This window comes from Lissotriton helveticus, chromosome 6 (assembly GCF_964261635.1).
Source record: "Lissotriton helveticus chromosome 6, aLisHel1.1, whole genome shotgun sequence".
Classification (NCBI taxonomy): domain Eukaryota; kingdom Metazoa; phylum Chordata; class Amphibia; order Caudata; family Salamandridae; genus Lissotriton; species Lissotriton helveticus.
This window is the reverse complement of record NC_136067.1, coordinates 578,940,144-578,967,693: the sequence shown is the minus strand read 5'-3', so window position 1 is coordinate 578,967,693 and position 27,550 is coordinate 578,940,144. Positions and strand designations below refer to the sequence as shown.

General features: G+C 49.9%; 1 protein-coding gene across 2 annotated transcripts in view; it reads right to left on the bottom strand.

Moving 5' to 3' along the window:
* Positions 1-27,550, bottom strand: part of COL19A1 (collagen type XIX alpha 1 chain) — a 2,464,374-nt gene that overhangs the window by 1,563,009 nt on the left and 873,815 nt on the right. For both annotated transcript variants that reach the window (XM_078648013.1, XM_078648014.1), the window contains exon 11: positions 16,842-16,895. In XM_078648013.1, the coding sequence (XP_078504139.1) occupies positions 16,842-16,895 (54 nt within the window). The remainder of the gene's footprint in view (positions 1-16,841; positions 16,896-27,550) is intronic.

Genomic DNA, 27,550 nt, shown 5'->3' with positions numbered 1-27,550 from the left:
ATAAGGGACTGCCTCTTCCAAATTGCAAATGGATACAAAAAGACACGAATTGAAATACTATTTCCTCTCATCTATCCTCTCACCTTGGGGAGGGAGTTCTATCATGTCAAGACTGTCAGAACTATCAGAATGAACATTACTCTACTGCATCTTTCGAACTGCAAATGAATGGCAAGGTAAATTAGCATAACACCGACTGTTTCTTGATGTCATACCCTTTTTTTAATCCCCACCAACAAAGAGAACATCAAAATTAAGGTAGTTTAGATTTTTAGTAAGGGCTTGAACTCTTATTGTTTTACAAAAATATTACATATAAATAATTTAAGCAAGTTAAATAAGTCAATTTTTCACGCCCCCCTTTCAGATGGCGAATGTCCGCGTGGCATCTGCAGCGCCCTGATTACTCCCAACATCTACGTAGCGCGATCGCCCACTATTGGCAGGACAACCTTACTGGGGGGATGGATGCAGTGACCGTCTGGGAGGCTATGAAGCCCACCCTGCGGGGAATAGATATTGCTTGGTGTGCGTCTGCTCGCCGGACTCGGCTGGAAAGCATTGTTGCTGCTGCGGAGCGGGTGGAGGAGCTTGAGGCTCGACACAGCGAGGCACCCGATGATATGGCGCTGCGACTGCTCCTGCAGGCACAGCAGTCTTACTCCTCGGTCTTATTAGACGAGGCTCGTCAGGCGTGGTTGGCTACCCGTAGCCGAGTTTACCAGTGGGGTGACAAGTCTTGCACTATGCTCCATAGGCTTTGCCAACAGAACCTGCAGCCTCTTACCCTGCCGGGCCTTGTTGATGGTGCAGGAGTGGCGATCACGGACCCAGCAACTCTTGCAACGAGTTTTGCGCGCTATTATGGGCATCAATATGCCTCCCGGGAGACCCTCTCCCCCGCCGCTATTGCAGATTATATTGCGTCGGTTCCCCCATCTGCTGTGTCCGATGAGGTGCGCGATGCCCTGGACCTTCCCCTGACGGCTGAGGAGCTGGGTGACGCGCTGGGTCAACTGAATGTGGGCAAGGCGCCGGGGCCGAGCGGATTCCCCAGCGAATTCTATAAGAAGTTCCATCTGCAACTCGGGCCGCATTACTTGCGGGCCCTGGAACAGGCGCGAGACCATGGCTGCCTCCCACCGGATTGGCGCCATGCCGAAATCGTGGTGTTCCTGAAGCCGGGTAGGCCCCCTGATCGTCTTGAATCTTATCGCCCCATATCCCTCATTAACTTCGAGGCCAAGCTCCTGGCCAAGGCGCTGGCGAACCGCTTGCTTCCACACATCTCAGCCCTTGTCCACCCAGATCAAGCAGGCTTTATGCCGCGCCGGGCAACGAGACACAATATACGGCGGGCGCAGGCCGCGATACAAGCGATTGAGTCTTCGGAGGATCCGGCGGCGCTACTGCTGGCTGATATCGATAGTGCCTTTGATTCGGTCAGCTGGACCTTTCTTTTTACCCTGTTGCCGCTGCTGAACCTCGGCCCGGTCTTCCTCTCCTATGTCAGGCTGCTTTACACCGAGATCACAGCCTCGGTGCGTATCTCAGGGGCGGCATCAGCTCGTTTCCCAGTGTCCAGGGGCACGCGTCAAGGTTGTCCGCTCTCCCCTTACCTCTTCGCGCTGGCCATGGAGCCGCTGGCCGCCAGGGTGCGCCGCGATGAGCTCTACCGTGGCTTCGTCTGGGGTGCGGATCATTCGGACCGCATAGCTTTATATGCGGATGATGTGCTATTCTTCATGTCCGACCTGCAGCGTACGGGTCCTCGTGTCCTGGAACTGATGCAGGAGTTTGGTCAGGCATCGGGGCTCTTCCTTAACCCGCGCAAGTCGACCATATGGGTGCTGGGGAGTGACACAGTGGCCTGCCCTTGGGCTGCATCCCTTCAGATGGCTGTGGAGGGTGTGAAATACCTGGGTGTCTTCCTCTCTGCTTCGCCCGCAGTGGCGTGGGACCGGAACATCCAGCCGGTGTGGGATCGGGTCCAACTGGACGTCAAGACATGGACGCACATGCCTCTTAATATCTACGGCCGATCGGCCATCTTTAAGATGGTGGCCTTGCCCCGTCTCCTTTACCAATTGCAGAATCATCCCTTCCAGGTTGACCCGCAGTGGTTCCGTACTGTTAACTCTGTGCTGGGCCGGTTTCTGTGGGCTGGAGGTGCCTCCAGAGTGGCGCTGCGCACATGCTTCCTCTCTACATACTGCGGCGGCTTGGCGACCGCAGATATTTTGTCTTACTATCAGGCCTCCCATCTCCTTGTGCTTAACGAGTGGTGGTATGGGGACCGTAGTGACCCGGCCTATGCACTGGAGCATTCTCTGATGGGTGGCGCCTCCCTTCACACCTTGTTGTACTCGGCCGGGCGGAGGCGACTACTTCCACAGGTCACCCAGGTGGTCTTCGCGGTCTGGCGGCGGGCCCTGCACCGTATGGGCTGGTGGGGTCGGCTGACGGCTGAAACCCCGTTGTGGCGTAATGGCCTATTACTGGCGTTGGCGTCCCTGTCCGGGTTTGACGGCTGGGATGCGATCGGGATCTCGTCCCTCGGCCATGTCCTCTCTGGTACTACCCTAAAATCCTTTCAGGACCTCAGTTCTGAATTTAGCATGCCCAGGACCCAGTTCTTCCGCTACCTTCAATTTCGCCACGCTCTTACTCCTAGCCTGGTGGGCTTGGAGCAGCTCCCTGACTTTAGTCCCATCGAGGCAAAACTTTTTATGGGAGACCTGGGTGACAAGAAGGTCTCTCAGATATACCGTTCTCTGGTCACTCACTGTTCCCCTTCGCTCTCGGCGCTGAAGGCCTCTTGGGAGGATGATGTTGGTCCCCTGGATGACGACGACTGGCGCGAGGCCCTTGAATCTCCCCGTGGTGCTGCTATAGCTATCCGCCTCCGCTTCATCCAGTTCAAATACCTCCACCGGGCTTACTATACTAGACACCGTCTATGGCGGGCGGGCCTTGTCGCGACTCCGGAGTGCCTGAGGTGTGGTTCTGGAGAGGGCACCCTTTTTCATACTGTGTGGTCCTGTGAGAGACTGACTCGATTCTGGGCTGGGGTTTGGGACTGCCTGTCTGAGGTGTTGGGATGGGACCTGCCCCGTACCCCTAGGCTGGGCCTTCTTCATGTTCTGGAGAACGTGGGGGGCAATATTTACAAACGCCATTTGTTGTTGCTGGGGCTAGTGGTGGCGAAGAGAGATTTGGCGCAGGCCTGGAAGAGCGAGCGCGCCCCCCCACTCGGGGCCTGGAAGGCGGGCCTGGACTTCCTCATGGGTCTGGAGCAGCCTGTTTTCGAAGCCCGGGGATGTCCCCGCAAACATTACAAAATCTGGAAACGGTGGGCGGATTACAGGGGCCTGCTCCTTGACCCCCCCCGTGGATATTGATGATGCATTACCGCTGGATGTGGATCCCGCACTCTAGGCTGCTGGCCGGCTCCACCTTTGTAGGTCATCTCCTGTTGCTGAACTGTGATCACGTGCACTGGGTTAGGGTGGGATAAGGGGTGGGTAGCTGCGGGCGGGGTTGGTTGGCGTTTTGGGGTTGGGTGGGTGGGGTAGTTCGATATCTTTCAGTCTATAACGCTGAGTTCTATGCTGTACTAATGCTGTGTCTCTTTCTATTTGTCGTTGACAGTCTCCTCCTGACTGTGGAGGGCTGTCCTGAAATTTGCTTGAACTCATAATAAAGTTGGTTTTGAAAAAAATAAGTCAATTTTTTTAAATTTAGTTTATATTTGAACTATACTGATACATCCATATATCACGTTGCTAAAGCAAAAGCACACGTTGTCTAGTTTTAAGCAAATGTCAATGTGAAAGAGTTTCAAAGTTCTAGAGTGTATGAGTTGTGTATCTTTTTGTGTAGTCCCCCCTATTGTCTTTAACGGCATTTACTACTTTTTTTTTTAACTCAGGCCATTCCATTGCAGCAAAGTACCTCGCAAAGCTAAAATAAAAATAAAATTAATAATAACTCTTTATTCCCTTATCGAAGTATTACCATTTTGTTGTTCTTTTGCTTATTTTTCTTTTTGTTATTAAATTATTTTGGGAGTTTTCTCTTTGAGATTAATTAAATTAGCAAGGCCATACATCATTAATTTTGGTGGGATCGTTCCTCTTTTAATAAACAAAGAAGATTAAAAACTGACAAGGGACCAGTTCATTGATGAATTGCATAACACGTACATGCTGTAATCCTTACTCTTACCCATTGTCAGATGTAATAAACCAATACTTCCACACCACACTAAAAGGGCTGGTTGTGGGACTGATTTGTATATAGCCTCAACTAGCAGGTAATATTATCGTTGGGTTGAGAATCTTCTGGTATTCAGTTGGTATTCAGTTCTACTCCTGGCTACCTGAACATGTGTTTGAGGCGGTATAGCCTCTTTATTAACATACTATTGCTTGTTAAAAGTGCCATTGCTTCATTACCATGTTTTTGGGATATCAAATTGTCTCTCACCACAGCGAACATTTTCAAATAGAATTTTAAAGTGTCTATAACATATGGCGTTATCATATAATCAAATGAAGTAATTCAACTCTCCTTTCTGCAATTTTAATACCATGACTGATTTTGAAGAAGTTTCCCTCAAGTAACACAAGACCTCATGCACAAAAGAGACTTGTCACAGAGTCTTCCTTCGAATTGTGAGAAATTCTTAATACAGTTGACATACAAAGGGTATGTTCACTAAAACTTGTACTCTGTCCCATTAGGAATGTTAATGAGGCAGGAAACAGACTGTGTCCCCTTACAAAACCTAGCAAATGTTGTGACAACTTATAATTTGCAAATGGTGCCAGCCCTTGGCAATGACTAATAAGTTCATGCTTTGGATGCAAACACAGCCTCAAAGTGTTTGTTCAATCCCTTGATCCCGCCGGTTGCCCCTTTTCTCTTGTGACTTGAAACGGATCGCCGTGCTTAAATGCCAATTTGTAAAGTTCATTATGAACTACAAAGTACTTTTGTGCATTGAGAATTCAAACTTTGCATTTGCACGGTAAATAGGATTGACATTGCGAAATAAAATTATTTTGTAGGCCTCTAGCAAAAACTCACCGTTCCAGATATGTCTTTGTGTACTCTGAGACCCAAAAAAGAATCTTGCACGATATGCACTGTGCACCTACTAGAAACAGCAAGGCCAGGAGTGAGTATCATTTCCAACTCTCCCTGTGCACTATAAAGATTTGCCTGTTAGCGTTTCGCTTCCTTTTTTTAACTTCTGTGGGTGCTCCAACTGTCACGACTGACTATTTGGATAAATTATAATTTATAAGTCTCCAAAAATACTGCTAAGAGCAGTTGGCTATGCTTCACTGTCTGATCTGTGCCTTGGACCTGATTATCATAGGTATTTCCACAGCTAAGTAGAACCTAAGTGCACGAACGCTTCCATTCATGAGCGTAAGGCAGCATTTCGCATTCACAAAAGGTGAATTTACTCACGGAAATGGATTTGTTCACATGTATCATTTCAACAGAGTGAAGTAATTTTGCCTGTATCCCTAATCTCTCATAAGTATGGGCCAGCTCAAATTGCTATATAAATGTAACAGGTAGAGTTTTCCCGACGTGTAAGTGTGTTATCCAAGAGTATTCTCACTTCTAACTTTAAAATAAAAAAGAAACCCCCAGATTCATCATTGTCCCGTTTTGCGAGTCCTTAATAGCGATTATTAAGGAATCGCTATTAAGGACTTGCAAAACGGGATTCATGTAGAAATCGCAATTTTATTTGCGATTCCTACAGCTTCCTTATTTGCGATTAGCAAATTGCTAATCGCAAATAAGGAATCACTCCCCATTCATTCCTATGGGCCCAAGGCCCATAGGAATGAATGGGGAGTCATTCCTTATTTGCGATTAGCAATTTGCTAATCGCAAATAAGGATGCGATTTCAAGGGTGCCAGGGGTGTCCAAAGGACACCCTGTAGCACCCCTGGAATGTAAATGTAGACTGATGTTGCGCACACACATGTCCAAAGGACATGTGTGTTTGTAACATCCAACTTAGAAAAATGCACTAAAGTGCATTTTTCTAAGTTTTCGCTATTTACCACAAAGTCAGACTTTGCGGTAAATAGCGGCAAAAAATAGCGAATTCGCAATTCAGAAATGGATCATGAATTGCATTTAAGGAATCTCAAATAGAGATTCCTTAATTGCAATTCCTCGCAATTTAACGATTTCGCAATTTGCGATTTTTGCATTTGGGATGATGAATCCCAAATGCAAAAATTGCGCTCGCAATCTGGCCCTTTGCGAGCCGATTTCTCGTTAATGAATCTGCCTGCAAGTCTTTAAAAAATATTTTTCTCCAAAGGAGAAACTCCCTTCCCCTTGCACCCCCACTCTGTCTGTGGAAGCTTCCCTCCCATTCCCTTCCAGAATTAATGTTTATCTCTGCCCTTCACAGGAGGAAATCTCCAACCGTCTAGGGTAGGAGGTTGCATGCCATAGGAATGCGAATACCCACAAATCTGAAGGTAACACGTGTTCCCCTGTGCAGGGGTGTAAATATGGATCATAAACCTATTCGATATTACATGAGCTAAGCCACCTACACGATCTGAAACTGAGCTTATTAACTTAATGTCTTCCTAAATTCCTCGTGATACAAAAGGGGATGATGGACGGAGCGTTTGAACAAATCAAACACTCACCCCCAGTCAACTGATCTGGGTTTAATCCATCACCATTCTTTAGTTCACTCAGCCACCCCAGTTAAGACATGGCTATATGCAAATCATTCTGACCCTGTGCCTCGTGGGAACAGTCCAGCCCGAACTGCCAAGCCATGTCTTTCCTGGACCGGAAACAAGCATCCTGGGACCGGTTTCGGACTCATAGTCCTCATCAGCCAGGCTATCTTGAATCCAGTAGTCAAGTGAACAAGGGACTCACGTCTGAGCATAGCCTGCCACACTTAGGGCGAACAAAGCGATACAAAAGGGGATGATGGACGGAGCGTTTGAACAAATCAAACACTCACCCCCAGTCAACTGATCTGGGTTTAATCAATCACCATTCTTTAGTTCACTCAGCCACCCCAGTTCAGACATGGCTATATGCAAATCAGTCTGACCCTGTGCCTCGTGGGAACAGTCCAGCCCGAACTGCCAAGCCATGTCTTCCCTGGACCGGAAACAAGCATCCTGGGACCGGTTTCGGACTCATAATCCTCATCAGCCAGGCTATCTTGAATCCAGTAGCCAAGTGAACAATGGACTCACGTCTGAGCATACCCTGCCACACTTAGGGCGAACAAAGCGATACAAAAGGGGATGATGGACGGAGCGTTTGAACAAATCAAACACTCACCCCCAGTCAACTGATCTGGGTTTAATCCATCACCATTCTTTAGCTCACTCAGCCACCCCAGTTCAGACATGGCTATATGCAAATCAGTCGTGACCCTGTGCCTCATGGGAACAGTCCAGCCCGAACTGCCAAGCCATGTCTTCCCTGGACTGGAAACAAGCATCCTGGGACCGGTTTCGGATTCATAATCCTCATCAGCCAGGCTATCTTGAATCCAGTAGCCAAGTGAACAAGGGACTCACGTCTGAGCATACCCTGCCACACTTAGGGCGAACAAAGCGATACAAAAGGGGATGATGGACGGAGCGTTTGAACAAATCAAACACTCACCCCCAGTCAACTGATCTGGGTTTAATCCATCACCATTCTTTAGTTCACTCAGCCACCCCAGTTCAGATATGGCTATATGCAAATCAGTCTGACCCTGTGCCTCGTGGGAACAGTCCAGCCCGAACTGCCAAGCCATGTCTTCCCTGGACCGGAAACAAGCATCCTGGGACCGGTTTCGGATTCATAATCCTCATCAGCCAGGCTATCTTGAATCCAGTAGCCAAGTGAACAAGGGACTCACGTCTGAGCATACCCTGCCACACTTAGGGCGAACAAAGCGATACAAAAGACTGGGTGTGAGTGTTTGATTGATTCAGATGCTCCGTCCATCACCACCCCCTTTTGTACCGCTTTTGGCCGCCATAAGTGTGGCAGGGTATACTCAGACATGAGTCCCTTGCTCACTTTGCCACTGGATTCAAGCAAGCCGGGCTGAAGACGGCTGGAATGCCAGAAACCGGTCCTCGGAAGCTTGTTTCCGGTCCAGGGAAGACATGGCTTGGCAGTTCGGGTTGGACTGTTCCCATGAGGCACAGGGTCAGACTGATTTGCATATAGCCATGTCTGAACTGGGGTGGCAGAGTGGGCTAAAGAACGGTGATGGATTAAACCCAGATCTTTTGACTGGGTGTGAGTGTTTGATTGATTCAGATGCTCCGTCCATCACCACCCCCTTTTGTACCACTTTTGGCCGCCATAAGTGTGGCAGGGTATACTCAGACGTGAGTCCCTTGCTCACTTTGCCACTGGATTCAAGCAAGCCGGGCTGAAGACGGCTGGAATGCCAGAAACCGGTCCTCGGAAGCTTGTTTCCGGTCCAGGGAAGACATGGCTTGGCAGTTCGGGTTGGACTGTTCCCATGAGGCACAGGGTCAGACTGATTTGCATATAGCCATGTCTGAACTGGGGTGGCAGAGTGGGCTAAAGAACGGTGATGGATTAAACCCAGATCTTTTGACTGGGTGTGAGTGTTTGATTAATTCAGGATGCTCCGTCCATCACCACCCCCTTTTGTACCGCTTTTGGCCGCCATAAGTGTGGCAGGGTATACTCAGACGTGAGTCTCTTGCTCACTTTGCCACTGGATTCAAGCAAGCCGGGCTGAAGACGGCTGGAATTCCAGAAACCGGTCCTCGGAAGCTTGTTTCCGGTCCAGGGAAGACATGGCTTGGCAGTTCGGGTTGGACTGTTCCCATGAGGCACAGGGTCAGACTGATTTGCATATAGCCATGTCTGAACTGGGGTGGCAGAGTGGGCTAAAGAACGGTGATGGATTAAACCCAGATCTTTTGACTGGGTGTGAATGTTTGATTGATTCAGATGCTCCGTCAATCACCACCCCCTTTTGTACCGCTTTTGGCCACCATAAGTGTGGCTGGGTATACTCAGACGTGAGTCCCTTGCTCACTTTGCCACTGGATTCAAGCAAGCCGGGCTGAAGACGGCTGGAATGCCAGAAACCGGTCCTCGGAAGCTTGTTTCCGGTCCAGGGAAGACATGGCTTGGCAGTTCGGGTTGGACTGTTCCCATGAGGCACAGGGTCAGACTGATTTGCATATAGCCATGTCTGAACTGGGGTGGCAGAGTGGGCTAAAGAACGGTGATGGATTAAACCCAGATCTTTTGATTGGGTGTGAGTGTTTGATTGATTCAGATGCTCCGTCCATCACCACCCCATTTTGTACCGTTCCTAAATTCCTCAGCACTTGAATTCACTTCAAATTCATAAAAGACTATGGCATTACACTTTGAAAAGTGGCATTGCTGTATCTTCCCAGTCGTATTCCTGCATTTCTCAATGAATTCAAATATCTTGAAAATGAACTCCTCCACATACAGATATACGCCCAAATACATGCATTCTTAAGGGATGCGTCTATGGCACTGCTGACTCAATAGCTTACCAAAGAGGTAACTGCGGCAGCCATCTGGCACTAGAAGTCATTAAAGTAAGCCCTTCCAATTCGAACTTCATTCATTTGAAGAAAGATTACATCCTTATGACACAGGCATGAGGTCTGTGGCATGCCAGGAGAGTGGGAGCTTTGTTCCTCCAGCTCTGCGGAGGTCTACCTCATATTTATAGATTCACCCTCCCCCCCTTGCTTGACACTAATCATATTGGAAAAAGTGCTTCTACCAACATTGTCAGAGCCCTTTCGTCAACACTCCTGTGCTGGCTGGCCTCCAAATAGTGGTGTCCAGTCATCTTCTTCTTGTAATTAACAAACAAGTCCAGAAAAAATAAATGACCCTCGTGTACAGGGTGATTTCTCATTCTGTCTAGAGACCATTAAATATTTGTCCTGCCACGGACCACAATGATAGACCTAGCATGGCGGTCCTGGGTGGGAAAAATATGCTCAAGAAGGCCTTCTGACACAACAATGTGATGTCCCTGTGGCACATTGGTCAGTGGGATTTAGCCTTCTGTCGCCGGAATCCCAGCTTCTACTTAAGAGGGTTCTTCCGGTATAGGTGGGCAGCCCCCCCCCCCCCCACCCCCCTCACTGATTGAACAGCCAATCATCCTTGTGCCTCTGAGGACCTTAAGAACAATTAAGTCCTGTTTTAGAGTTGAGTATTATAGAAAATCCTTCCAGTATCTGAATGTAGCACTAAATCTGGAGGAGAAGCCCACATGGGGATAACATACTGCAGTAAACTTTCACTATGAGGGTTCTTTCCCTTTGTTCATTTAAAGATGTACTGTTCTCATTCAACTCTAAAAAGGCATATGCACATTTTATTTCAGATATACCTACCGGCGTAGAGAAAACGTGACTTCTACAAGGAAGCTAAGCTTAAATGCCTATGGGTATATTTATTCTATTGGTTTCCGTTTCAGATTCGCTTACGTGGCATTGTTGAGTATTTTTGTTTTACTACAGCAATTTATAGTTAATAGATGCTGAATCTGCTTCGGAATTCTCCTTACATGTGCATTATGTAGAATGCTCACTGTACTCTTTTGCATTGTGTATGTTGTTTCTTGCACCCGTCTCCCCGTGTATAGTTAAGCCTTGGGCTTAGCATAGCTACAGAAAGGAAGGGCCAAGGTCCATGCCACCCCTGTCTTTCTGAAAGGCTGAGGTCTGGAGTGTGAAGGGCTTCAGGGCATTGAACCTTTCTCTCTCTTTGCCATCCCAGAGCCTGGCTCACATTAGTAATCCTGCAGTTCGTAAACACTGGACCAATGAGGTGGTCACACATTCCCCACTCATTTAAGTGACTGATACTTTACTTAGAACTGTTTGCTTTCTTATTTAAAAAATGTTCCTTTTGTAATAAACTAGCTGCATAGGAATTATTTTACACTGGAGGAATAATAATAATAAAAATAATAATAGTAATCATAATAATAATTGCGCTCCACTGACCAAATCTGAACTAGTGGGGAGGAGATGCTTCTAGGAGTCGTATTTCATTTTAATGGATTAAATTCAATGAGGATGAAGCGTGACAATCCAGGGAGACTTCGTGGGCTAATGCAATGCTTGTTCTTGTTTGTTGGCCCATTTCTTTAATTGGAAAAGCAACACCGAAAGAAAAGCAATGCATGAGCGTGTTCAAGCGGCCGTGGTTTTCACAAACAGACCTGCATGTTTTTCATCAAATTGAAAATCGAACGCTGCTTAAACCTGTAATGTTGCCTTGTTCCCCACATATGCACAGAGTCCAGGTAGGTGAGTTTGTTTGTCTTTATTACAAATATGATATGCAATCTCGAGCTAGAGGGCGCCGAGCGTCTAACACGACTGCTCCGGTCGCCAGCTCCGTTCTCCCCGCTTTCGCGCCTTCAATCTGGCGCCTACTGCGCATGCGCGCCCTTCGCGCTCCTGTCTATGGCGTGACGCGTCATCGCGTTCACGCTCATAGACTAGAGCGCATCCTACATATCTCCCCTTTTTAACAGTAAACAAAATTAACTATTCAACCTCCACAAAGTTGCACAAGGTGTCCCAATGTTCTCTGGCTGGCCGCCAGGTTGCCAACTATCATTAATGTCCACCCATTTCATAGTCTCTATATCTTGAGGGCACTGTGACTGCCCGGCCACTACGGGTGTGTCTTACCGGCATGCTCTCTTCCACCTCTCTGTCTCCGCCTGGTCTCGCACCATCTCTCCAATCTCCACTCTGAGTTACTCCAGCCGGAGTGACATCTCTGACTGCGCGCCCTGCGCCGGGAATGTCCATCTCACTGTTGTCTCCTGTTTCCTCGGGCAACACTTCATCAGCTTGCTCCAGTCGAGGCGTGCTCTCGTGGAAGTCCTTCTGTGCCTCTGTCTCTTCCAGCTTGGGCCATACAACAATCCTGTTTACTCTAGCCATGCGGTCTTGGGACCACACTCTGCCATCGCTGAGGAGGGCTGCTCTACCTCTCACCTCCTTGACTTGTAGAGGCTGACTATATTTGCTGTCGCCTTTCTTTTGAAGGGTAGGGAGTTTAACCCTAACCCATTCTCCTTCCTCCAGCTCTGTTCCTTTCACATTCCGACGTTTGTCGTAATTCGCAGCATAAATCTTTTGGGCTTTTTCCAAGTTGTGTTGGACCACCGCAGGGGACCATTTACTGGTAATGGTCTTCTCCCGCCACACAACATTGTCTCGTGTGAACGGATGCCGTCCTCTCAACACTTGAAATGGACTGTACCCCACAGCCGTGGGGGTGATCCTGTAAGACCACAGCATGCTCATTACCTCAACTTCCCAATCCTTTCCCTGCATGATGGCCGCCTGTATGGAGCCCATCAGCACACGGTTGAACCGCTCCACCTGACCGTTGCATGCGGGATGATACACTGCCGTGTGTTTGGATTCGATACCATTCCTTCTCATGAACCTAGTCCATTTGTCCGAGACAAACTGCGGGCCATTGTCACTAAGGATGGTTTTGGGGATGCCTTCCCTTAAGAAAACTGAAGTCAGGAATCTCAAAATCGTGTCAGTGTCCATGGATTCTTGAATGTCCACCTCAGGCCATTTTGAGTACTTATCCATCACTACACACAAGTACTTGTTCACACCTTTGCTATCCAGGACCGGTCCCAATATGTCAATTGCCACATTCTCCCAAGGTCCCTGTGGCGTGTCAAACTTCCCCATGGCCGGTCGGAGAGGCCTCAGCACTTTGTCCGCGCCCTGGCATTGGCCACACTCCCTCACTTGCCTTTCAATGTGAACGTCCATGCCTGGCCACCAATACATCTGATTGACGCGTGCCTTGGTCTTTACAATACCTAGGTGGCCCTCATGTAGTAGAGTTAGTAATCTGGGTATCAGTGAATCCGGCGGCACAACTCTTTCGCCCCGATAGATAAACACCCCAGAGTCACTCAGGGACAGTTCTTCCCTAATTTCATAGAACCTTCGTACTCCATCAGTGAGCTTCCTTTTGTCAGGCCAGCCTGATGTTAAGTATCTCTTAATCTCCCCTTTTTCCATGTCCTCATCATAGGCGGACTCCCATTCTTGGGCACTTATCGAACTCTCATAGTCCTCCATGCTTGCCACCATCTCTTCCTTATCCAGGGCTTCCTCTGGCGCCACTTCCATCGCGGCAGCCCTGCTGAGATAATCCGCTACCCTGTTCTGTGTTCCCGGCAGATATTCAACGTCGTAGGTGTAATCGAGTAGCTTCAGAGTCATTTTGGCTATTCTCGGGGTCGCCGTCTCATGCCCCGAGGAAGTCAAGACCTTGATGAGGGGTTTATGGTCCGTTTGCAGTTTGAATCTCGTACCCCAAACGAACTGTCTGAATCTGCCTAAAGCCCAGGTGACTGCCAACATCTCTTTTTCAATTACGCTGTATCGTTGCTCCGTCGGAGACAGCGCACGGGACGCAAAGCAGATCGTTTCAGTGGCCCCATCATCTCTCACTTGAGCCAGGACCGCCCCTAAGCCCTTGTCACTGGCATCGGTGGTTACCACGGTCTGGCCCGATGGAACGAACCCTTGCAACGGAATAGCTTGACTAATGCAGGTCTTGATGGTGTCAAACTCCTCTTGCGCCTCTGCGTCCCACTCAAACTTGGTCTTGTCTCTGATGAGTTGTCGCATTCTGTATGTCCGGGTGGCAAAGTGTCTCACGAATTTACTATAATACTCGGCCATTCCCAGGAACGACCTCACCTCCTCCTTGGAGCTGGGTGCCTTCGCCTCCTTTATGGCCGTCACATTTCGTTCTTTGGGTGAAATTCCGCTCGTGCTGATCTCATGCCCCAAGTATGTCACCGAATGGGTCCCTATCTTGCACTTACTCCATTCCGCCGTTAGCCCTTTGTTCTGCAACACTTCCAGCACGCTCCGCAACTTCCTGTCGTGATCACCTTTTGACGAGCCCATCACCAAGATGTCATCCTGAAAGTATTGTACTCCAGGAATGTCCTTGAACAAGCGGTGCATCAGCTTCTGAAAAACAGCCGCTGCGGATGCCAGGCCAAAGGGCATCCTCCGGAACTGGTAGCACCCAAATGGAGTGATGAAAGCGGTGTACTTCCTGCTCGATGGATGTAGCTCTATCTGGTAGTACGCAGACGTGAGATCGATAGTGGAAAAGTGAGTCACACCTTTAGTCTTGGCGAGCATCTCCTCGATTCTGGGAAGGGGAAACTTTTCCACGATGAGACTTTTGTTGAGCTCGCGGAGGTCAACGCAGAGCCGTACCTGCCCATTTGGCTTCTTGACCACGACCAAGGGGGATAGCCACTCTGCACTATCCACCGGCTCTATGACACCTTGCTCCTCTAGCCTCCGGAGTTCCTGTTGTACTGCTCCGCTGGTAGATATGGGAATGTTCCTGACTTTATGCACCACCGGTACTGCACCCTCCTTGAGGACCATTTTGTGAACGAACTTGTCCAGTTTTCCCACTGATCCGTCAAAAACTTTGGGGTATGCCGACTTCCAATCTTCCTCTCTCGTGAGGGGCCACTCGTCTGTCAAGAGAATCTGTTCTTTACCTCCCGGGTTGAGTATGATCCCCAGATCACCTGCATCTCTCCACCCCAGCACTGAAGGTCCTCTCTCCGCTATGTACAGGGTGCACGTGGCTGACCTCCCTCTAAATTCGAAGTCGAAGTCTCGACACCCCACCAAAGGAATGGCATTTTCCGTGTACGAGATGGGTCTGATGTCCGGCGGCCATAGGTCTGGCCCCACCACAGGCACAAAGTCTTCCTCCCATATGGACCTTTGCACGATGGTCCAAGGGGATCCTGAGTCGACGGCCACGTGTACCTTCACTCCCCCTATCAGCATGTCCGTGCGAGGCTTGTCTCTTCGCTTCCCCGTCACCTCAAGTACCTGGTCCTCGATGCACAACACCAAGTCGTCGTCATCCAAATCGTCCTCCTCGCTGACGTCGGCTGCGGCCGCATCGACGCACTTGACCGTGGATTTCTTCCCCTTTTTGCGGCAGACTTTCTCAAAATGGCCGACCAGGCCGCAAAATGAGCATCTGGCGCGAAACGCGGGACAGCGTTTATCCTGCGCCGAATGTGCCGTGCTGCCACATCTATAACACGCAAACTTGTTGTCTGTACTAGAGCGGCCTGCCTGCTTCCCTGTCCATCTCAAGTCCTTCCTCTGATCTCCATATCCTCCCTTGGCTCTCCCAGGCTGGGGTGCATCTTCTATCTTGTTCACCATTTGCCTCGGCGCGTTCTCCCGTTTTGCTGCCTCCGCACCGCGTCGTGACATTTCAGCCTTTTTGACCATCGCCACCACTTCTTTAAGGGACGTCTCACTCTGCGCCCACAGTTTGTCCTGGACCGACCTGCACGTGGTGTGCATAACAATTTGGTCTTTTATATATTCTTCTTGAAGCCCTCCATACTGGCACGTGATGGCCAGGCGTCGGAGCGCTGCCACGTAATCATCAATCGACTCACCAGCCTCCTGCTTCCGCTGCTGGAAATTATACCTGTCTATGGAGACACAAACTGCTGGGCGGTAGTGGCTGTCCAGGTCATCCAGTGCGTTTTTGAAGACATCTGTCTCATTCACTCCCCTCTCCTTGGGCACCAGATTCTTGAACACTCTCACCCCTTCCGGGCCCAGGTTGTGGAGCAATAGTCTCTTCTTCCTTTCCGAGGTGAATTCCCCTTCATTCTCATCTTCGAGTGCCTCAATATAGTTTTGAAAATAATCCTTCCAGTCCTCCCATTTTAACTGCGGTTCACCCGGTCTAGGCAGGAATGGGACTGGGGCCATCAAAGCAGACGCTTGATTTGCCATTCTGGCTTCACCTCTGGGGTCCACCCCCTGGGCACTGTGTTGACTGAGTCCACCGGATGCTCCCGCACTCTCTGCCGTGTTCCCTTGCCCTCTGGGACTGCCAGGCGTGCTATCCCTTCTGGTCTGTGTGGGGTCGTCCGTTTGCGCCCCTTCCTCTGACTTGGGGTCAATGCCCTTGGCTGCCAGGGTGCTGGCTATGCTCCCTTTTCCTAGCCCAGCACTGACCTGGTTGTTGGAGCCGGCTCAGGTGGATTCCCGTGGTTGTTTCAGCTGCTGCCACGCCCTCTGCTCGTTTATTCCTGGATTTTCTGTTGCTGTGTCCTACTGCTGTAAATATGGGGCTGTCATGGGGGGTCTGCTCCTGACCCTGAAGTGCCTGGTGCTCGTGGTCCCAGCCTCGTCGCCAATGTAATGTTGCCTTGTTCCCCACATATGCACAGAGTCCAGGTAGGTGAGTTTGTTTGTCTTTATTACAAATATGATATGCAATCTCGAGCTAGAGGGCGCCGAGCGTCTAACACGACTGCTCCGGTCGCCAGCTCCGTTCTCCCCGCTTTCGCGCCTTCAATCTGGCGCCTACTGCGCATGCGCGCCCTTCGCGCTCCTGTCTATGGCGTGACGCGTCATCGCGTTCACGCTCATAGACTAGAGCGCATCCTACAAAACCAAGCCTGTAATTATGAAGCCTGTGGCTTCGCACTGCGACAGGTTCAGATGGAATTCGGGATGTCAGTGCACCTATGGTAATGTGATACCAGCCTGCAGGTTGCACGTGTTAACATGCATGCAGTACCTGCAAATTAACCCCAGAAGGCGCTGCTGTGATGTTTTGTGTTAGCGTTCACTACATGCTCCACGTTACAGAGTAAATCACTTAAAAACTCATTGTGAGACATGAAATAACATGCGTTTACCTTAGCGCCATTGAATCCAGCAAGGCCAGGAGCACCCACAAGACCCTCTTCTCCCTAAAAAAAAAAAAATATTGAAAACTTTGAGGGTCAGCACTTTGCATTTCGAATCTACATTGCAAGTAAAGCATGAAGGGAATCACATACACGTGATATACATATACATATATATATCAATCAATACGTGTGGCTAGTTAACTTCAGTAAAGTAGGTAACAACAGTTACAGCCCACCAGAGATCTGCGAAAACTCTGAAAACAACCAATATTTCTGAGAAAAGGATCAGGGTGAAATGAGGAAATTCTCGTGGAATTGTATCCAGAATTACCAATTCCCACGGTAATTTCTGATTTCTTAGTAGACCCTCGGGGCCTACCTCGCAACGGACTGGCATTTTCCCCAATCCCAGAGTTATCGGTACACCACCATCAATAACTCTGAGGGTGGGGAAATACCAGCCCTTTCCCCTGGCCACTTACAGTGAAGACCAAAAACTCTGATGTGTCAATGGTTACTATTATCAATGCATCTCTTCGTGTAGGGAAGGTTTGCCAAAGTGGGTTGATTTGTTTGATCTTATGGTGTAGTGTGAAAACGTTTAGGGCATTAATCACAGCTATAACTTAAACATGTAAGCAAAGAACCCCCAATAAATTCATGGTTGTTTTACACTGATGTTTTTATGATTGTTTTATGATTGTTTTGTGCACCACAGGGGTGTCGGGGAATGTCACTTTCGGGCGCTGTGAGCTGGTGCCTATGTATAAAACACACACTAAGGAAACCGGAGAAGGGTGCAGAGAGCAGGCTTGGAATCCTAAAGCCAGCTGCAAGTTTAAAGACTTTCCCCCAAATGTCCTGTAATCTCTCAACGCCTGCCGAAACTGCCGCAGCACATTTCATGCTGTGCGTCTCAATCACTGACAGCGCTCTACCACCTGTGACTTTTCACCACATGCAGCGACCACCAGGAATTCCTCATTATATGAGCACATTACCTCCCAGCTATAAAATATGTAGCTAATGCCAGGAAACCGAGCTTCGAGCATACCTGTTGTGATATCTCAGAGGAAGGGACAGGAAATTAAATTAAGCAAGATACAGAACGGCAAGGCACTTTTTTTCTACACTAATGCACGTTGAAACTTTTGCCTGTAGACGAATATCTAGTGCAGCTGCTCCATTTTTAATTCTCACAACTAGTTATCACTCATTGCACTGCGATCAGGCAAGGAGGAATGGTAAGCAGATTTTAGCCACGTACCAATAATGTGGACTATCGATTCAAACTCAATACCTATGCACCATTATTTTTTCACCGCTTGCATTTACTAGAAAGTTGATTGAAACGAAGTACAAATATGTCTTCATCAGCCTCGTAGACGGGAAACATCATTTACAACATGGCATGAACCAGGCATGCCATTACAACGAAAGTGTTACCACGCACTTCTTTCCCACGCATATGCCTTTAACAAACATATGCCTTTACCAAGCATGCCTTTACCACTATAAATGTAAGTATTTCGCAGTTAAGTACAAAGCTGTTAGATATATCTATATATGTGTGCATGTGTCTGTATATATGTATTTATAGCTATATATAATATTTTCACTGAAAAAAACAAAGGTTACAGGAACGTTATAGTTAGGAAATACAATTTCAAAACCCATAGAAATTCACACAAAAAAACAAAGCTTACAGGGACGTTATAGTTAAACTGACATTTCATTTGTAATAACAAAACAGATAAATTCAGCCGCTATAGTTAGCTGAGCTAGCTATAGCTTACTCACCTGCAATGCACCTCACATATTACATCACTCTTGACATGGTTAGTGACATCACTTATAAGATCACTTCTGAAATCTCAAATGGCATCACTCATGAAATCACTGATGACATCATCCACATGCACACTACTCACTGATTAATAGAGCCACTCAAACATCAACTCACCCATACAGCCACGAACGCAACCACTAACTCACATGAACAGCCAGCCGTGCATCTTCTCACTGACCCACACATTGGGCTCATCCATTCAGTCATACAGATATACAGACACTTACACACCCACTCATACTCCCATACATCTATTCTCATACTCAATCACCTATACAAATAGACACATACCTACTCACTCACCCATACCATCACTCACACACCCATTCACTCACTCATACAGTTACTCCAAATTCACTCACTTACTCATAGACATACTAACACATCTACTCACCCACCTATACAGTCACTGAGACAAGTAAATACTCTCCCACACAACCCTTCTCACACTCACTCACTGATACAGCCACTCACACACCCATTCACTTACCCATACACTACTCACACACCACTCACTCACCCATACACCGACTTATACAACCATTCATGTACCCATACAGTCACTTATGTGCCCTGTCACTCACCCATACAGACATCTCTGTACCTGCTTAGTCACCCATTCAGACACTCATACACTCTCTCATTCACCATTTATAGCCACTGACACACCAGCACACTCACCCATACAGCCAGTCATTCATCCTCTCATTCACCATTATGCCCACTTCCCACCACAACACACTCACCCATACAGATACTCACACAGGCATTCACTTACTCATACACCCACTGACTCACCCAGTCTTTGACATGCCCACTCACTGTTGTATACACCAACACAATTTACACACTCACTCACTCACCAATACAGAACCTCCCACAACCTTTTACCTTAGTATATATGTTTAACACTCAGTAATTTTTACAAAAACACTCACAATCACTGGATGATGTCAACAGTGATGTAATCAGTGATGTGGTCCGTGATGTAATCTGAGATGTCATCAGTGATGTCTTTTGAGATATAATCAGTGATGTCATAAGTGATGTCCCTGACCATATAATGAGTGATGTAATATGTGAAGTCATAAGCAGTGCATTACAAGGGCATAAGTTATAATTAGCTCAGCTACCTATAACTGCTGACTTTTCCTGCTTTTGTACAAGTGAGATGTCAGTCTAACTATAACGTCCCTCTAACCTTTTTTTCAGTGAATTTCTAAGGTTTTTAAAATTCTATTTCCTCACTATAATGTCCCGGTAACCTTTGCTTTTTTCAGTGAATTTCAATAGTTTTGTTTTAACTAGCAGTCATGTTTGTAGAGTGGTGGAGAAAGAGGGCTGGGCCTCCGACCAGCTTTCACAAATCCTGCTGAGTCACACTTACTAGAGCTAACAGAAGGGCTTATTGGCCCCTAAGAACCTGCAGCTTCCAAGAGGAGTTCTTCCCCAAACCAGTAGAGTGTCAGGAGGTGTGTTTGCAGAGTGGTGGAAAAAAGGGGCGTTACCTCCGAAGATCTTTAGCAATCCCACTTTGTGGAATTTACTGGAGGTTAAAGAAGGGGTTCCTGGACCCCACAGACTGGAGTAGTGGAGAAAGGGGGCAGGAACTCAGGTAACTTGCTGGTCCTGCATTTGTTTTAGTTTTTTTGAGGTGGCCCCCCCTTCCCTGGTACAATTTAGACTTCAGGGACCCCATACCCTGGGGCCAGGCTTTATTTTAATGGGGGAGGATAGGCCATCCGGCCCTCCTCCCCAGGCTGATTTTGGCCTTATGATCCTATCCCCAAGGGCCCAGCCTTTCCTATTTTTATTTTTGGAGAAAACTTCTAAGGGAAGGGAGGACGTGCTGCCCTCCTCTGGGATGATTTCAGCCCTGGGATTCATCCCACAAGGCCTGGCCAGTAGTGTGGGTGCCCTGGTCCCAAACCAGGGCACCCACTGCCAATGTTGGGGACCTCGGGGAGCCTGAAGGCTCCATGGACCCTGCTAGTTCCCCACCTCCTGCGGAGCTGGCATTGCTTTTACACATAGGGAGATGCCAACATGCAGCTCCCTGTGTGTAAAAGCAAATTCTTCTCTGCTTTTAGCTCACAACTGAGCACAGTTAGCTATGACTTGGTGGGAGAGGTAATGCTCATGCCAAGCCTTAACAAACAGCTATGTCTAACATATACTCTGCAAGTGGCTGTGTGACTGTGTGTATCTGTGTGTGAGTGGGTGTCTTAGCGGCTGTATGGGTGTGTGAGTGGCTGTATGAGTGTATGCATGGGTGTGTGAGTGGCTCTATGAATGAGTGAGTGGTTGTATGATAACTTGTATTAGTCTGTGAATGGGTATGTGTGAGAAGTTGGCCTGATATGTGATGTCCACTATTCTAGTGGGCACCCTGTATCAGTCCAAACAACCCTTATGGTGATGGTTGTAAAGTCAACCTTATAGACCAGCTATCCTAGTGGTAGCATGGACAAAGCAGTTTTAGGCTAAACTCAAGAGGGCATGTAAGGCCAGCTGTTTTATCATATGCAATCCCTTTAAATACCAAATTAAAGGACACCAAACAGGATATATATAAAATATATATGTATTTATTTCTAAACAATCCCTCTGAACCCTTTATGAGATCAGAGGCACAAGCATACAACAAGATACTTAATAAACATACGTTAAGTTGCACAAAATACAGTAATGCCCTAGTGGCACTTCAAACCATATATTAAAATAGTGGTATAAGAACCACGTCACGAACAAAGGAAAGGCCTCGGGCCTGGAGAATCACTGGGGCTACACTGTACTACCAATGGATAGAAAGCAGGAGACCCACGGGATGTGCGTGCAGTGTCTTTACACGCCCGCAAGTTACCATAGAGTTAGAATGGGAACGAAATAATTGGATACTAGTTCTTTTAGGGCACTTCCGGATGGACTTGGAAAAAGCTACTTGAAACTTAGACAGTTGGATAGTCAATATCCACAGGAGTACCAAAATACTCGCGTTACCTCACCCACAGGAAGCGGGTGCATAGATGTCAAAGTGTGTCGGGTTTCGTCGCTGATTCCTATGGAGCCTTGGAGAAAGATGCTGCAGGCGACCAGGAGAGCAGTGTCCGGGTGGATCCAAGGGCGGATCAAGGATTAAGAGTACCTGAAAGCAGAGGGGACAGAACTGGGTCACTAGCCAGTGACCAGGATGGAACCAGGTAGGAACCAGGCAATGTCGAGGAGCAATCAGGTGATGTCGTGAAGCTTGTCTCTGCAGCCACGTGGACCAGGAGGCATCAACAACAACCAGGAGTCAGGCACGGACTGTCCCACAAGGGGTCTCGCTGTCAGCGGTGTCGGCTTCCGGATTGGAGTCAACAAGCCTTGGCAAAGGAAACCCACGCAGAAAGGGAAGATAGCTTCTTAATCAGACCAGCAAGGTCTGATGGGCTGCTCCTTTCCAGGGGAGCAAGGGCGAGTCTTGATAAACAGACCAGCGGTAAAAATCAAAAGGTTTGTCGTCACAGAGGCCACTAGCCAACGGGCAAGTGACCCGACAGACGCGTCGAGCAGGAAAATGCAGAAGGGCCCCACGCAGAACTCGTGGAGTGTGGAGGGCTGATCTTCGGTGCAGTTAGTGCTCGGGGCTGGGGCTTCTCAATCCCCAATGCACAACTTCAAGGGTGCCTCAGAATTTGCACGGAAAGCAATTTTCTGGCTTTCCAAGATGGCCGGTCCCACGTCTCTCGTCGCCTCCATGGGTCTCAGCTCTGCTGTGACTGTGGATCGGGCTGTTGGAAGTATGGAAGTCTGGGTCTTGTCAGGCTCTGTGCTCGGGCTCCCGCGGGAACGTCGACAAAGCAAACCGTTGATCGCTTGATGGTGCCTGCTTGTGCAGGGTGGTCACTCCTTGACCACAAAGAAGATTCTTCAGTCGTCTTCTTGCAAAGTAGATCGTCGAAGGTCCAGAGTTTCGTATCAGAGTTTCAGTCAGGATAAATCTAAAGTCTTGGGACTCAGCTCCTACCTATATATCAAATCTAGGGGCTGGATTACCTGCTAGGTCCCTCCTATGGGTGGGACCAGGAAGGGGGTGGTTACAACCGTTTCCCTTTGTCCAGTTTCGCGCCAGAGCTGGGGATGGAGTGCCCCAGCACTGGTTTGAACTGGACTATGCATGGGACACCTTGTGTGCCCCAGGCAGTGTCTCATTTCTTTCAGCCCTCCCTGCCCCAATACACTAGAGCCTGTCTGGGGTGGTGCTATCACCTCCCAAGACAGGAAACCTATTGTCCAAGCCTCCCTCGCTGGAAGGACTCCCAGCAGCAGGAGGTCAGACTTTTGTCTGTGGCAGCAGCATCCATTTTGTGATGCTGAGGCTCTGGTTAACTTTAACCGGGATTTGTAGGAACAACATGTATTCTCCCTCTAGAAGGGTGGAATGCTACCCCCGTCGCCATGACTGGCGAGGGGGTAGTATTCCAAAGCGAATGACACCTTACACGACATGTTTTGATAAAGCCAAACCAGAGTTAGCATTTAACCGCGAGGTTCATAATGCACTTAAGAGTATATGGTATGGTGGGGCTTGGCCAACAACATGGCGGACTAGGTCTAGTGTCCCGGTAGCTCCGGCGAGCCGACTGTGATCCGACATATTAACGGCGCCCGAGAGTCCTGTGCTCGACTCCCAGAGCAGTTTGATGGCCCCGTGCGCCTGAGGGGAAGAAATTGTGGTGTGTGGTGCCCTAGCAGTGGTTCTGGCGGCAGATGACGACTCCGGTGCGGGGCCTGAGAGGAATTAAGATGGCGCCTGCCCGCTATTGAGACTCCGCGGCCGTTGCTGGTTACGGACATGCTGTGGAGTCCGACGGTGAGCAGAGTGAGCGGCCGGACCTGGACCCGTCTGAGGAGCCGGCGCACGAGTGGACCTTCCGGTGAGGTGGAGCGGGGGTGCTCGGAGCGGCTTGGTGGAGTGACGGCGCGGCCCTCGGATGTGAGGGGGACCGCGCGTGGAAGACGGGGTCCTCTGCCCCCCCCCCCGTGGGGCCTGTGAGCGGCGCTGGGGTCCCACCCTTAATATTGCATAGGGCCTGTGTAGCGGCCCGTGAGGACGGCGCCCCTCCTGGCGGCCGACCCCTGGCACAGGACACGGGAGTGCCCGGCTCCGGACAGCAAACTGAGGCGGGGGCAGCGGGGCCCGTAGTGCCGAGGCCTGAAGGAGTCCGCCGGCGAATGATGCAGGGATAGAGGCTGGTGTAGCCTGCGGTGCCGCGTTTGGGACGGGAGGCCCCAGAGCCAAGGGTTCGGTGAGTGGGGCTGCACAGCCTGGGGACCCACGATTGACGCACCTTATGAACTCCCTGAGACTGGCAGCGGTGAAAGGGAGGCTGGGCCCTGGGAGTGCTTGCCCGCGGTGGCGCCCTGGAGATACTGTGAGGCATTGGGAGGCACAGGAGCCCTGGATGGCGGCTGGAGGTGGCGCAGGTGCCCGCACATAGTTTGGGGCCTGCAGGCAGCGCCAGGCTGTGGCCTACACCTGAACTGTAAATCGTCCCCTGGGGGCCCCGGAAAGAGGCTTGTGGGAGCGCACTGCGCCTGGACGATCCCGGAGGTGTACCCGGCGATCCTGGCCTTGAGGGTTGCTCCTGTGGACGGGGTGCCTGGAGCACCGACCAGATGGCGGAAGCCACAGTGGGGACTGGCCCTGGGCATTTATCTCGCGACGGCTGTGGCGGACTGGGAGCGAGGTGTGAAGGGGAGTTTGTACCCAGTGGCTGGTGGCTGATACTGTGGATGAAGGTGGACTGATCTCTCTCGGGCACTCAGGATGGGGAAGAGGGGCGCACCGGCCCGGATTCCTAAGCAGGGGACACTGGATAGATATGCTACGGCCCCTCCCGCCATGGACGCTGATACGCAACCCCTCCGCTCGGACACTGCTCTACTGATGGGGGCCATCCAGGCATCTAGGGATGATATCCAGGCTTCACGAGCGGCCCTTGAAGTTAAAATCGGAGAGGTGGTTTCGGAGGTAACTCTATTGCGCCAAGACTTCCGTAACTCGACGGAGAGATTGATTACTGCCGAGAATAGATTGGGTGTCGCGGAAGATGTCATTCAGGGGCTCAGGAAGGACGTCGCAGAACTCCAGGCCTCTCACAAAAACCTCCAGTGGAAGGTGGACGATGCAGAAAACAGGGCCCGCCGCAACAACCTCCGCTTCGTGGGCTTTAGGGAAGGAATCGAGGGGAACAATATGGAGGCCTTTCTGCATGGGTGGCTCCTAAAGACGTTCCAGACGGCGCGCTTCGCTAACTGCTTTATCATAGAGAGGGCACACCGTGCATTGCTGGTGAAGCCACCGGAGGGGGCCCAGCCGAGGCCCGTAATTGCCCGTTTTCTGAACTTCGCGGATCCAGACACAATCCGCCAGAAGGGGCCCAGTGGCGGCAGCCGAGATCTCAGAGGTCCAGGGGGTCTCGCGGCAACAAGAAGCAGCTGTCGAATCCTCATCCTGCACATAACTCTAATCAGGAGACCCGAAGGAATTCGTCCTCGCCGGTGCTGGGCGATCGCACCGGCTCCAGATACAGTTGTTTGGCACGGAACACAAGGTCTGAAGGGGAGGAGGACACTGGCGGACGCTCTTCTGAGGACGAGGAAGCAAGGACTCCGTCGATGCATCCTCTGGTGGTAGCAATTAATGAAATGGAGAAGGAGGTGGACAGAGGGGCTACGGCATCCCCAGACGATCTTCAAGACTCTCATTCGTGAAGCTGGGACTTTCGGGCCATTGCTGATGCAGGCTCGTGACCGGAAAACACGCAAGTTGGCATACCCCTCCCTGTATTTTTTCCCTTTTTTACTCTTTGTCCTTGAAAGTACATTATTTACTAGTGTTGGTGAACGGCTGAGAAGGGGGTTTCAGGGTCCCAGGGTTTCTTTGGGGTTGGGTTTCTGAGGGGGTTACAGGGGTGGGCGACAGACCCTCTCCTCCTGGAAAGTCCTGTATGTGACCACTTGGCGGGGATGGGACCGAAGGGGGGAGGAGGTGGGGTGGGGGGAGTGGGGTTGGGGGGAGTTGTTTCCAGTTTGGGGATTTTGGTGGGGAGGTGGGTCTAATTTGTGGTTCTTTTGGGGGTGGGGGTTTTCGGGGGGGAACAGTTTATTGTTTGCCATGGCACTCAAGCGGTTCTGAATCTGTGGGCTTACACCATGGCTCCTCCGGGGCACTACACACAATCCTGTGGGATAGGATGACGTCCGTCTCGCCAAGGGGGGACTCCTCTTTAGGGAGGATGAAGATTTTAATGTGGAATGTTAATGGCCTGGGCAGCAAGATTAAACGGGGATTAGTGCATACTTATATTAAGAGATTGAAAGTAGACGCGATTTTATTGCAAGAAACTCATCTACAGGGCACTCACTGTAATTTCCTCGCTAGAGGACAATACAAGATGCTGGCACATGCAGGCTTCACCTCAGGCTCCAGGGGGGTGGCTATTCTCTTCAGGAAGCAACCACCATTTCACATTTCACAGACGTGGGTGGACCCGCAGGGGACGTACGTGGGAGTGAGGGGGCACTGGAGGAGGAGGGACTACACGTTCCTCTCGGTATATGCACTACCTAAACTGCAACCAGGTACACTGCGAGCCATCACTGATATCCTACTTAACACTTCAGACACGATTCAGGTCCTCGGTGGGGGATTTTAATGATGTTATGGACCCCGGTAGGGACAGACCCATGGCTGCCACTACGCTAGCGAGGACAATGGCGACGCTGGGCCTTATCGATGTGTGGAGGTGGCGGCACCCAGAGGCGGTGGAGTTCTCGTTCTTTTCTGAAGCACTTAGGGTTTACTCCCGGTTGGACTATATCTTTATGGCCAGAGGGATGCTGCAGGCTACTGACACGGTAGATTACCAAGCGAGGGGCATATCGGACTACTCTCCGCTTTTAGCCGACATCGGGGGAGGCCGGGGGAAGCCGAGAACGGATACGTGGAGATTAACGGCCTGGGATCTTCAAAATACTGACATTGTCCGTGGCCTTAGGGCCGATGTAAAGGTATACTTAGCGGAAAACGAGGGCTCGGTGCTGTCCCGGGTGACGCTCTGGGAAGCCCTTAAGGCGGTCCTGCGAGATAGGGCCCAGAATAGGGTAGCGGGAGAGAGGAGGAAAGCGAAGGTGTGCGCTGGAAGCACAGATCCTGGCCCTGGAACGACAGCACCGATCGGGGGGGGACTCAGGTACCCTCCGACGACTGTTAGACGCGCAACACCAGTACAGACACCTGGTGACGGGTGAGGCAAAGGCCCAGGCCATGGCGACGCTGCATCGCCTGTATGATGTCGGGGATAAGTCCGGTAGGCTGTTAGCATGGCTTAGCAGGAAGGAGAGAGATGCGAGGTGGGTGGAGAAAATGACAGATAGCCTGGGGAACTGGGTTCACACGGAGAACCAGATAGCTGATACTTTTGCGGTATACTACGGCGCCTTCTACGAGGCCAGGGACCTAGGGACGACGGGTGATGCGCTGCAATATATGTCTTCTATAGACCTCCCGGGCCTCGAGGAGGCGGATCAATGCAGCTTGGAAGAGGACATTACGGTGGACGAGGTCAGGGATGCACTGTCAAGGCTTAGAGCAGGGAAATCCCCGGGCCCCAATGGCTTCCCGGCAGAATTCTTTAAAAAGACGGCGGATCTTCTGGCCCGTCATTTATTGGGGCTAATCGAAGATGCAGCGGAGGAGGGAGAATTACCTTTAGATCTCCGACATTGTCCCCATTTACAAAGAAAGTAAACCGCCGGAGGACTGCGCGTCCTATAGGCCCATCTCTTTATTGAATGTTGAAGTCAAGCTCCTTGCAAC